General features: G+C 36.0%; 1 protein-coding gene across 1 annotated transcript in view; it reads left to right on the top strand.

Annotated features, from left to right (window-relative positions):
* Positions 1–7489, top strand: part of RGS22 (regulator of G protein signaling 22) — a gene marked incomplete at both ends in the record, with an annotated part of 79636 nt that extends 72147 nt beyond the window's left edge. The window contains 6 exons of the mRNA XM_081325618.1: positions 832–1011; positions 2798–2941; positions 4634–4744; positions 5584–5692; positions 5995–6117; positions 7227–7489. Coding sequence (XP_081181744.1) covers positions 832–1011; positions 2798–2941; positions 4634–4744; positions 5584–5692; positions 5995–6117; positions 7227–7489 — 930 coding nt within the window. The remainder of the gene's footprint in view (positions 1–831; positions 1012–2797; positions 2942–4633; positions 4745–5583; positions 5693–5994; positions 6118–7226) is intronic.
* Positions 7490–13014: the final 5525 nt, after the last annotated feature.

Raw genomic sequence — 13014 nt, 5'->3', positions numbered from 1 at the left:
GGAGTGGTGGCAAATTCACGTATTTATCACACACAGTTTGCAATATTTGTTATCATTTAACACAACAACGTGCTTGGCATAGAATCAAAATATATAGTTCATGGTACAGTATGGCTAAATAATATGAAATGAATAGACAAAAAACCCCTCACTGAATGTTACTGAAGTACACATTGTCATCATTCTCATCAGCTGATTAGCTTCCTTAGGGCTGAGAGTTATACTTCATACAACATCTTAAAGGTCACCTATTGGCCATTAATACCCTAAAAGGTCTTCTGAAAGTTAGATTTTTCTCTCTGTTCTTAACAGTTATGGTTGCAGAGCGGGTCCAAAAGGAGTAGGGAGAGAGATCTTCCCTTCTAAAATTAGTTTTTATCTGATTACTTAAGAAACTTTGAACTTGCCTACTTACTGAGATCCTTTTCTGAGAACCTCTTTAGGTTCTTGCCAAACTGAAGTAGGTGATGAGGACTGAGGAAGATTTTCACATACTGAAGCTCTGATTCTGAAGTGGTTCCCTGGGAAATTTTTGTAAAGTGAGTTGGCCTGAAAAATGGAACCTGAAGAAAGCCTAGGGAAATATAGTTTAGACATAAATCAAGCTAACTATCTAAATAATTTTCATCAGCTTTCTTTGACCTGGCGCTTTCCAGATATGTTGGGGTGGCAGTTCCCAGAATTTCCCACCAGTTCTTGGCCATACAGATTGGGAATTATGAAAGTTGCAATCCTAACACATCTGGAACTCATCAGGTTGAGGAAAACTGATTTACATGTTGACTGTGTAATTGCATACATACGCTGAATGTTTTGTTTCTTCATTTTCAGGACCTGTGCCATTCTCACTGCAGTGAATCCATTATTCAGGATAAGATCACAACCATTATCAACTGCTTTATAAATTCTGCAATTCCACCTGCTCTTCAGATTGACATACCTCAGGAACAAGCCCAAAAGATCATTGAACACAGGAAAGAGCTAGGCCCATATGTGTTTAGAGAAGCACAGGTACAGAATAAGCTTGTGGGTAATCATGCTTTTTTTGTAGATTGAGAATTGTTTTTATGAATGAACGTGGTGGGTGCAAAGCTGTCCCTATTACGGAATCTAGATTGGCATACTCTAGTTTGATAATATAGCATTAAAAATAATTGAAAATAGGATCCAAGAAATGCATAGAGATTCCATCTGTGTACAGGTAGTCCTTGATCTACAACAGTTCATTTAATGACCGTTTGAAGTGACAAAAGCACTGAAAAAAGTAACTTATGACCACTTTTCACACTTATGACCCTTGCAGCATCCCCCTGATCACGTGATCAAAATTCAGATCCTATTTATGACTGCAGTGCCCCAGGGTCATGTGATTCCCTTTTGCGACCTTCTGACAAGCAAAGTCAAGGGGAAAGCCAGATTCACTTAACAACTGTGTTGCTAACTTGACAACTGCGGTGATTCACTTAACAACTGTGGCAAGCCAGGTTGTAAAATGGGGCAAAACTCACTTAAAATGTATCCTTTAACAACATAAAATTTATGCTCCATTGACCTAAGTCAAGGATTAGCTATACATAAGATTTTGTCACATTCAAATATTGTTAAGGGCCACTTCCAACTTTAGTCTCTGGTGATTTCTAAGAAATACTCTAGAAAGTGTATGAAGTTTCAGAGTTGTTTGATGCAGTACACAGGAAATTTTTGATAAGAAAGAAAAATCCTTGCTCTTACGACTGTCACAATCTTCCCACGGTCATGTAATCAAAATTCAGGGGTTCAGCAATCTACATTTATTTATGATGGTTGCAGCATCCCAGGGTCATGTGATCAAGCTGATTTCCGACAAACAGAATCAATGGGGTAAGATGGATTAACAACCATGTTTTTCATTTAACTGCAGTAATTTGTTTAACAACCATGGCAAAAAAACGGTATAGCACTGGGGACAACTCACTTAACAATTGCCTTTCTTAGCAATGGAAATTTTGGTCCCAGTTGTGGGGTCATAAGTCAAGCACAATCTGTACTTTCTATTATGTTGTGGGCTCTGATGAGCAGGAATAAGAACACACAGAGCAGTACAAACACATACTTTATTTAAGTGAAAACTGTACTGAGAGATTGGAGTCACCCTGCCTCAATATATAGCCAGGCCCTATGGTATTAACCAATTGGATTGAAGCTATACTTGCCGCCCAAAGTTGACCAATAGCAGGACTGGAGACGTCCTGTCTGAGTTGCTGGAGAACCGTTAGTTCTCCAGCAAACATATGGTGATATTCCAAAAGCCCAGTACATAACACTTTCATAACTCTTTCGGGTTTGTAATATAAAGGAAATAATCTCTCTTGCAAAGAGATTATATCACTTCAAAAACCTCAGTTGTTTCTGAACGTTTTTGGAGGCAAAAACTTAAGTAAAGCTTCAAAAGAGGAACCTTCATTTGTCAAAGTTGAATATTCTAGACAACAATTTGGATTTAAAAGTAGTTCTGATGCAATTTGTTTGGTTTTAGAAACCTCATTTTAAAAACACAAACAATTCACCAGTTAATGTTTTTATTAATGCAAGACATTATAATTTTTTTAAGGAAAGGCTTTGAAATTGAAATTTTTCATAAACCATAAACATGTCCCTGTCTGAAGTAAAATATTAAAAGGCTGTATGTACAATGCTGGGAGTTTGTGCTGTGCATTAGAAGCATTTATCGTTGGCAAATATTCTAATTGTCTGCAGTACTGTTTGTTTCTCTGCAGTATTGCATTCTAAGACATCCTTTTCTATTTCCCTGCTTCAGATGACTATTTTTGCGCTTCTCTTTAAATTTTGGCCAAAGTTTTGTGAATTTCGAGGCAATGTGATTGATGAAGCTATTTTGCCTTGCTTGGAAAGAGAAAAGAAGATACAGAAATTAAAAAAAGCAAGAGAATTAGAAGAAAAGGTGAGAAGACCAGATTAACCTCACACATACCAGTTAAACAGTAATGTGAATAAGTCAAAGTAAGATGAACTCTCAAAATAGTACAGCTATTTTATATCTGATTCAAATCCTGCAGAAGTGAAATTTAAAAAAATGTCCACATTATAAATGGCATTTCCCTATTTAGTATTCATTTATTATATCTGATTTGTGGTGCTGTAGGAGTTTAAGACAGAGAGCAATATTTTATAATGAAACATACTTTGAAAGTTTGCTGATCTATAACAACCTAGATGAAAAGACCTTTTGATGCCAGCTGTCCATAAATCTGCTTTCTCTAAATTTGATCCTTTAAGATGCGTGGGAATGTAATTTACATCATACACAATGTTATAATTCAGTTTGCACTGGGGAAAGCTGCTTTAAGAAGCCTCATTCTTGTGAATTCTTCCAAGAATGTAATTCTATATTTACAGAAAGTTGCTATATGCTGTATGCATAGGAACCACTACACAAAATATTATTAAAAAATTATTAGCCAAGTGACCCCCCCCCGCCCAAATGTTAGGAGCCCAATTGGAAAGGGGCAGAGGTAGATAGATCCCAGCTCATAAAAACTATAAAACCTCTATTCGTAATGGAAAGGAAGCCAGAAGAGAACAGGGCTTCATATCATACGTTGTGAAGTAACATTCCAAATGGAATGAAATGATGATGGAAGAGAATGTCGCTTGATTCCCACAACCAACCTGACAAGCAACATATTCCCTATTTTGGATATGGCAAGCCAAATCTTCTCTTCCATAAAAGAAACGATCTGCCATTTGACATTCTGTTTCTGAGCTCAGTGTTTCTCCTCAGTGCTAATGATGGAGGACAAGGCTGAGGGTCATCACCTGAGGAAAAAAGGGGAAAAATATCAGTACGAGTAGTTCTTACTTACGGACCACTTGTTCAGTGGCCATTTGAAGTTATGACAATGCTGAAGATAGAGACTTACAAGCAGTCCTCGAAGTTGCAACGGTCACAGTGCCCCTGGGGTATTGCAATTTGGGCACATGGCAACCGGCATGGACTTATGACCAATTGCAGTGGTCATATGATTGTCATTTGAGACCTTCCCTGCCAGCTTTTGACAAGCAAAGTCAATGGGGCAGCTGGCAGGAAGTCACAAATCGTGGTCACAGTGCTTAATGCTATGTATGATTTGATTAATGACAACAACCTGAACTAATGTTGTAAGTTGGTATGGTCACACTTAATCACTACCATCATTTAGCAACAGAGTTGCCAGTCCCTATGGCAGTTAATAAATGAGGATTACCTATAGATCTTACTTGAACCAGAGGTTGAGGGGAACTCAGAGAAAGGGGTCTGGGATCCTATAGAAACCCCCTGAGTAACTGGAAGAATCCATGATAGTCCCCAAGGCTAGAGCCTCAAAGAGATCTTGCTTGGATTCCTTGATAATATTTCTAACTACATCCCAAAATATTTCCTTTATATGTAATTATTTTGGAAATCTTTCTCAGCAGGAATCTGAGAAAGTATAAGAGAAAAGTGTTATTCAAGAGAAGTCTGACTAGATCCAAATCTTAAAACAAAAACAAAAACAAAAAAGCACATAAAATGGATTCTCAAAAATATACTGAAATATACTGTCCGATAATTTATTTTACTTCAGAAATAATCAAATATTTATTTCATTGCTAGGCACAAAGGAAGAAAAGTTCTATTCCTGGGAAAACAAGTTCAGTTACTGATTCAAAAATAAGTCTAACTGAATTTTCACCATCCCCAAGCTACTCTGGATTGGGCCGAGAGGTAATTGAATTATGTTCTATCCGTCCTTCTTGAAGCACAGTGTGGTAATCCAGGGATGATTCAGTGGATTTAGGAAACAGATTGAAAGCCATTTCTGATGTGCTACCAGTTTCATTTTTAAGAAATTGCTATTGTTTAATTATGGGCAAATGAATTGCTAGCATTCATTAGGACCCCTTCGCTTTATTTTGGAAAATGGGCAAACAGCTAGACATGTCTGAAATTCATATCATTTTCATTTTATATGAATGTCCCTCATGACAGGGGCTGCATATTGCTAAATGACAGTGGAAGCTTTGTTTTAAAAAAAATGTAAATTAAAAATGTCAAATGAACATGTTGAAGTTATTTTTATTAATTACACTGCAAAATGAAATAAGGAAAGACCTATTATGGCTTGAATAATGTGAAAATACTTATGAGAAGAGACAAATAGCACTGGCAAATATCTGAACATATGTTTGATACTGGCATATTCAAGCTGTAAGTGCAGATTAATTCAGGTAGGCTATAAATCTAAATAAAGTACTGATTAGATATGAAATTCAAATATTTCACAACTGCCTTGGAGGAACTTGGCTTTTCAACCTCCTTAAATGTCTGTATTGGAAATCCTCACTTCTTATTACAAGTGGTATTAGGAAACCACATGAATTATGTTGCCCCACCAATAAATAATGCAATACTGTAATAACTTTATTCTCTTTTATTAAAATTTCAACTTTCTGAAGGGTAAGAACTGCTAACATTACCTTAGGATATAAAAAAGGATTGCCCATTTTTGGATCCACTGTCATACCCACCTAACTTCTTTGCTTGATTTTTTAAATCTCTTGTAGTTTTTCTGGTCTTATTCAAAGTACATAGAAGCTCTTGAACAAGAAAGGGTCCTTCTGCAGATTCAAGAAGATTTAGAGAAAAAATCAGTAGCAACATCTGCTTATTCAGGTCAGCTTTTCATCAATGAGAAAGGTTTTTGTGGGTCCATTTAACATTGATTTTCTTACTATGTGAAGCACAACAATATTATGTTTGTTCTCTGAAGATAATAAGCTTTATTATGGTTTTCATCTTTCTTTCTTTCTCTTTCTTTCTTTCTTTCTTTCTTTCTTTCTTTCTTTCTTTCTTTCTTTCTTTATTTCTTTCTTTCCTTTCTTTCTTTCTTTTCTTTCTTTCTTTCTTTCTTTCTTTCTTTCCCTCCCTCCCTGTCTTTCTCTCTTTCATTTCCATTTTTCTCTCTTTTTTTCCAGGTCTTTCATCTTTCCTCGCTCTGAAAAGTGATGCAGCCATAAGCTCTGACAAAGTTATTCCCCCAGCAAACTTCAACACAGCTTTTGTTAAGCAACGTTCGTTCCCATCTAAAGATACTGCAAGTATGTCTCCAGGGGCTCAGTTAATTTTCCATGTTGATAACAGATAATATCTCTTCATCAGATGCTCAGTTTGTATAACAATATAAAAATGAAATGCCTTGAGGATTCAGTCCAGGAGGAGCACGCAAGTATAAGTAGCCCATACTCCTTGATGTGCCAGTAGTTTTTTCAGCACTTCATACTTGGTGTTTCTTTCCTTCTTGCCTACATACTGTGGGAGATTTGCCCGTCCAGGGAAGCCTTTTCATCAGCTTGCCTAAAAACATGCTTGTTCCTTCCATCCCTGCTCCTCTGACTTCGTACAGTTGTCATTCTACCTGCAGTGGACAAATGATCCTCCTGAGGAATTGCTTCCCCTTCTCCTTGTTTGGCCTTTGTCCATTTTCAAAAGAATGGTTGACATTGGTATTTTTACCTTAATTTATAGTTCACCATTTGCACAGTGATGTCATATAAATACCCCAAGATTCCAGTCCACAAATGTTACCGTAATATTCTTGCTTTTTTCAGAGTTCTACCAAATGTTAAGTTTCAGACCCCAGTTTCAGTGAGAAACAGTTAATCATGTTCTTAATATGTTTACTGAAAGTTTTTTTTAGACTTGATCTATTATATCCCTAATTGTACCTAAATCACAGCAAACACAGAAGGCTGGAAACTGAACAATGCTACCCTTAATGGCAGTGATGATGTAGAGGATCAGGCATATATAGAAAGATGGGGGGGTTTAGTGCCAAAGGTTCTATGAAGAAGCAGATGTTATTTTTCTTTGAGCTACCCATATATGTGAGAATTAATCATTCATAATCCTATCATTTAAGCACAATAATTGGGCATATGAACATCCTTCATTTCAGATTAATTCAATAATTTCAACCCAATCTTTGTAGCTGAACCATGCTTCTGATTTGAAAATCCACAGAAGCGCAAGAATACCATCTGTCTGCAATTCTTTAAGGCAACTGCCTCTGTTCTTGAGATCATGTGGCAGTTTTGAAGGCAGAAAATATTTCATATAAACTCAAACTCAAAGTCAGATAAACCCTTGCTTCACTTATCTCCAGATTGAATTTCTGCAACATATATTTCTTGGGGCTATCTTCAAAAAGGACAGCAGTCCCCAACCTTTGCGGTTTGGTGGCCTGGCTGGAAGCGGGGAGAGGGGAATGGGCTGCACGAGCAGCAGGCCGACGCACATGTGTGCGCAGTTCAACTTGCGCAACTGGCAGGCTGGCATGCATGCATGTACATGCAGCTCAACTTGCATGAGCAGCAAGCTGGTGCACATGTGCATGCACGACCACCTCAGCTTTTGCAAGGTGACCTGCATGTGCATGTGCACTTGCGCCAGCTTGCCGCTCACACAAGTTGAGTTGCGTGCATGTGTGCCAGCCCAGTACTGAATAGGCCACGGCCTGGGAGTGGGCTGTGGCCCAGGAGTTAGGGACCCCTGATCTAGGAGATATCTCCAAGAATATGGGTAGGATCTTGCAATTAGATTCAGTGTACAGATAGTCCTTCACTTACAACAGTTCATTTAGTGACCATTCAAAGTTACAATGGCTCTAAAAAGGGGCTTATGACCGTTTTTCACACTAGTGTTGCAGCATCTCCATAGTCACGTGATCAAAATTCAGATGCTTGGCAATTGACTCATATTTATGATGCTTGCAGTGTCCCAGGAACACCTTTTGCAACTTTCTGACAAGCAAAATCAATGGAGAAGCCAGATTCACTTAACAACTGTGTTATTAACTTAATAACCACAGTGATTCACTTAACAACTTAGCAGCAGAAATTTTGGGCTGCATTGTTTTCATAAGTTGAGGATTACCTATATAACAGTCCTCCAAGGCCTGCGTTGTTTTGTTTCCTAGCACAGTTCAGAGTGTTAGCTATTATTTTTAAAAATTTAAAGGGTTTTGATCCAGGATATCTTAGGGGGCCACTTCATCCTGTATTGTTGGTATTTCACCATCAGGCCAAGAATTTTTTTTTAAGCAGATATTTTCTCCACAGGCAACATACCCATTAGAAAATGCTCTCTCTTGTCTCTTCTCTAATGATTACCTTTCTATATTTGCTTTTGTTAATAGTTTTAGTTTTATCTTTGAGGTGATTTCTATTTAAATTTATTATTGTTTTTAAATGCTGTAAACTGTTAAGAGCAGATAACATACGTACTGGAAAGGGATAGAAAATTTTATATTAAATAAATTAAACATATTCACAAATATAGAAACAAATGTCAGCTGGAATTACCTGTGAAAAGGCAAAATAACTTATTCCTCTAGATTTCTTTGGAACTGTAGGAATTGTATTCATTTTCTGTCTTACAGGCATTATTTTTTGTTTCCTGAATATTAATGCCATGTATCTTTCCCTCCTAACCAGAACCATCAAAATTTTAAGGAAACTGCTGAAGAAATCATTCACAGTGGAACAATTTATCAGAAATAAATGAACGTAGCTCACTGGTTTGCCCTATTTTTCAGAAAAGATACGTAACCAAGAGAAGAAAGAAACTAATTCTGGTGCATTCAGTGCCAATGGGACTTTATTCTTATATATTGTACTATAATAGCCTTCTACAATTTAACAGCTATGTTAGAATACAATCTTATCATCTGGAGACATCAATTTTACAGTGTCAGATTGGGAATCCTGTGCTATTATATACTTGTTTTTAATGGAGGAAGAATTGTTAATTAATTTACCTACAAAATATTTGATAGGTTTGCAGCTTGTTGACAAGGCCTATATACTTCACTAGGATTCTGAAATGTAACATGTACTTCTTGTGGCTAACTTCAAGGCAGTACCTCTTGCTTTTGCTGCATAGAGGTCTCTGGAACAGGTGTACAAAACATTCCTGGGAACATCCAGGCTGGTCCACAGGTAGAGCAATTTGTAAGTCTTCAAAATAGCAACATCTGTGATTCTATCTGCCATATTGTTTCACAGCCACATCTGATTCATATTGTAAATTACAGTGAGAGCTTGAGCTCAATTGTGGATGATTGCTGCTGAAGGATTCAAATACATTAGTTCTTTCTTCCTTTTGCAATGTTCATGTTAAACGATGAAGTATGTATAAGAGGGGAAATATCTGTGGCCCACATGTGGTCTTTTTTGATGGTTTCAACATTCTCCAAGAACATGTCATTCCCAAAAGGGAAAACTGGGACCAAATCCTGCCCCTGGTCCCTCTGGGCATCAAAGAGGAGGAGGAGGAGGAGGAACCACAAGAAAAACAACAAATGAAGCCCTTCTGCAAGATGATTGCCTTCACCTGTTACAGATTATTTGGTTTAGATTCACGATACATCATTTTTTGGCCTTGTGTCCAAGATCAGATTCACCATGCTAGAAATTTGTTTTATTTGCCATATGTCAAACAACTGCACTCTGGATTGTTTCTTTTCTGTAACAAGGATTTATGTCATATATTAAAAAGAAACTCCCATTTAGGTACTTAATTTTTTCTCTAGCCAAATATAATATGAAACCAACAATGTGCCCATGTTTTAGATTTGGACAATATTTATTTGTATGCAATCCAAACATCAACCCATTAATCCTTTATATGTCCCCCGTGATACCTTCAAGCACCTGATAACCAAACAACTTGTTTTTCTCATTCAGTAGCTCCATTCTGAACCAGACTTAGCAGACTTATTATATAAAAGATATAATCCAGGCATATGTCAGGGAGGATAAACTGTGCTTGATTGATACTTGGTTTTGCAGAATTGTTTCCACCCACGCAGTAAAACAATGGTTCCCTTGTGGTTTTGATAGAAATGGTGTAAAGTAGATGTCTTATTTGTCTGTCATAAGAAATATCATTGCTTGATATCACACAGAATTTTGTATGACTGGTTATAATTCATCCCTTGCATTACCATCCCTCAGTTTTCCAGAGTAGTTCACAAACTATGTTAATATTGATTTATCCAATTTACAGTCAGCCTTTCAAACTTAACTGAAAGAGGGAGGAATATAGTCATGATCCACTCAAGTTGGGGTTTTCTTTGTAGTCTATTTTACTTTAAAGGAGAGTGAAACATATAATTGCATGTTTTTATTTGAAAATCAACGGTATTTAAAACTTTTTTAAACTTTGGAGTGTGATGCTTTGTGGCATCTAAAGATTAGCAGATCTATTGTGATTTTCTGAAGAAAAGATATTATGCTTTTAACATTAATGTAGCTGTAATTAAGGTATATTAGGTGTAAAAGCATTTTTAATCATAGCATGTGGGTGAATTAGATTATCAAAATAAGGTTAATATGCTCAACAAGAGTTTTATACAGGGCAATTTTTAATCTTATATTTGGATTCTGGCACTTTGAGGCTTACACAATTACAAATGAATAATTTTTCATAGCTTGACATCCATTTGATCAAATACAATAAAATTATCTTGAGTTACATAATACAATACATAGAAATATTTGGGGAAAGTATTTGTAAAGAATGAGGTTAGAAAGAAATGAATGGCAGACAGTAAGTACATGGACAGCCTTTCACTAATTTGTGGCTTTGTTGACAGCAAGTCATTTTTCACTTTTTTGTGACATTGTGGTTAGTCCTAATAAACGTGTTAATAAACTAGCAGTTTATTATTTTTCTCTTGAATTGTTTCAGATTGTTTTTTGTCTTCATTTCTCCAGAGACGCTTGATATGAAGCCAATCACCAAATTATAATGGCCTATGAATATAGGGCATTGCTAAATGACTTTTTTCATTAATGTTTGCATTTCTGGTTAATTCAGTACAGATTTTAAAAATCAGATTGGCAAGAATATACATAATTTTAAAACTTTCATCTGGTTTAGATCCTGTATTAAAAAAATATACACTTCAGACTATCTATTAGGCTGTTGTTAGCCTGTGATAGCATTGGGATTATTTGTCAAAGTAATCAATACATTCAGGAAACTTTATTCCCTGTCCCCCAAAGGTCCTCTTAGAATGTATTGATAGAATCTGAATCACCACTGTTTAAATGTTCACATGTAAGCATCCATAAAGAGAACGTCTGAGTCAACAGTAAATAGATTTCTAACTTTCAGAAAATAAATTTTCAGTTATAAAATTGGATTACTATCCTCCAACCTACGTTAAATATATTTTTTCCTACTTATTTTTATGCACTTGTTATATTTTTTATTCTTTTAAATATATTTAGTTTGCATTAGTTTTTGTTGTTGTAAATTGTAATCATGATGGAGAAAATCTATGTGGTCACTACGACATCAGAAGCAACATGACGGAATACAATGAATGAATAAATCATCAGCTTTTAAAATTCGAATGGCTCATTCAATAAATGGATCCAGACAGCAAGTTCAATTTCCTGGAAAAAGTGTCTATAAACATTAGGAAGAATTTCCTGACAATTTGATATAATACAATTATAATTTAGACACAAAACAAGGGCAGGAACTGCCTATGAGTCAGATCTAATCTAAAGTTTGGTTGAAGACAGTTCTCTATAAAGAACATCCAATCTTCACATGGCGCCTTCTTTGATCACCAGAACTTTGTAATATTCTGGCAAATGGAGGAAACTGCTTCTTTCTTGAATAGATGACTTTTTGGAATAAATGGGGGTGTTATAAGGATCACAGATTTGGCATACCTTCTGATAACAGGCAGATACTCTGAGATACAAACTGTTCCTCAGACTAGAAAACGAAATATAGATTCCCAGAAAGAGAATATTTTAAGCTGCAGCTTAATGACCAATGTCAGAAAGTTTCCTACATTGGCAGATGGCTCCAACATTTTGATCTTATCCAGTTCTGTGCTTTATTAATTTATACATAGAATAGTGCGTAGTCCAGCTTTCTGAATCTACAAAATGTCCAAATGTGTGTGGCCATAAACTGCTAGCAGTGGCCATACTAACTGTAGAATTTTGAGAGTTGCAAATATTTGGATAATGCTTAAGACTCTGTACTTATAGACCAGATATGAGAAATTCACTTTTATTAAAATAAGGAGTCTTGCATTATCTTAAAAGGTCTAAGCAATTACTTCAAAATTAGTTTTTGTAGACTGCAGTCCATTTTTTTCCAGTTGAAACAAACTTGATTGTTGTTTGTGAAGCTCCCAAATAGTCCTGTTCATTTGGGCAACGCTTTCTATGAAGTTTTCTACTTTTTGTCATTTTTAAAAAAAACAAAGGAAAGGGACATTTGAAATTTCTCTTTTCTCCTCACCCACAAAGCTTTTGCAAGCCAGTGTTTAAAAATCCAGTCTAATGAGTAATACTTTCAATAGTTGTGGCAATCACTGGTAACCATCATGTTGCTTCATCTTCATATGGTCCAAAAGTTACAAAAACCATTCCTGCTTACTTGTTCTTTGCATTCATCATTGTAAGATTACTCCAAAATTAAAGCATGCAGTACTTGAGTGAACTTCAAAAGCCAAATTTGCAGTTCCACTGGTTGAGCCTTTTTATTAGTTCATGTTTTCCATTTGCCTTCAACATCTTGCTTTGCTGATACCCTTCTAGAATTTCACTAAGTTACAGCTCCAGTTGGCAAGTACTTAATTAATTCCGGGATGGCAAATATGGGTTGAGGTAAGTTCATACCTTCTGCTCAGAGACAGGAAGTGGTAAAGAATGCCACTTTTAAAAAAATGGATATATTTATACCAAACAAAGGGTGCCCAAGTATGCTGTAGGAAAATAATAATAATAACAACAACAACAACAACAACAACAACAATAATAATAATAATAATAATAATAATAATAATAATAATAATATAAAGTTGGAAGGGACCTTGGAGGTCATCTAGTCCAACCCCCTGCTCAGGCAGGAAACCCTATACCATTTCAGGCAAATGGCTGTCCAGTCTCTTCTTCTTATTATTA

The sequence above is a fragment of the Vipera berus genome (assembly GCF_964194415.1).
Source record: "Vipera berus genome assembly, chromosome: 3".
Lineage (NCBI taxonomy): Eukaryota > Metazoa > Chordata > Lepidosauria > Squamata > Viperidae > Vipera > Vipera berus.
This window is presented reverse-complemented; position numbering and strand designations above follow the sequence as displayed.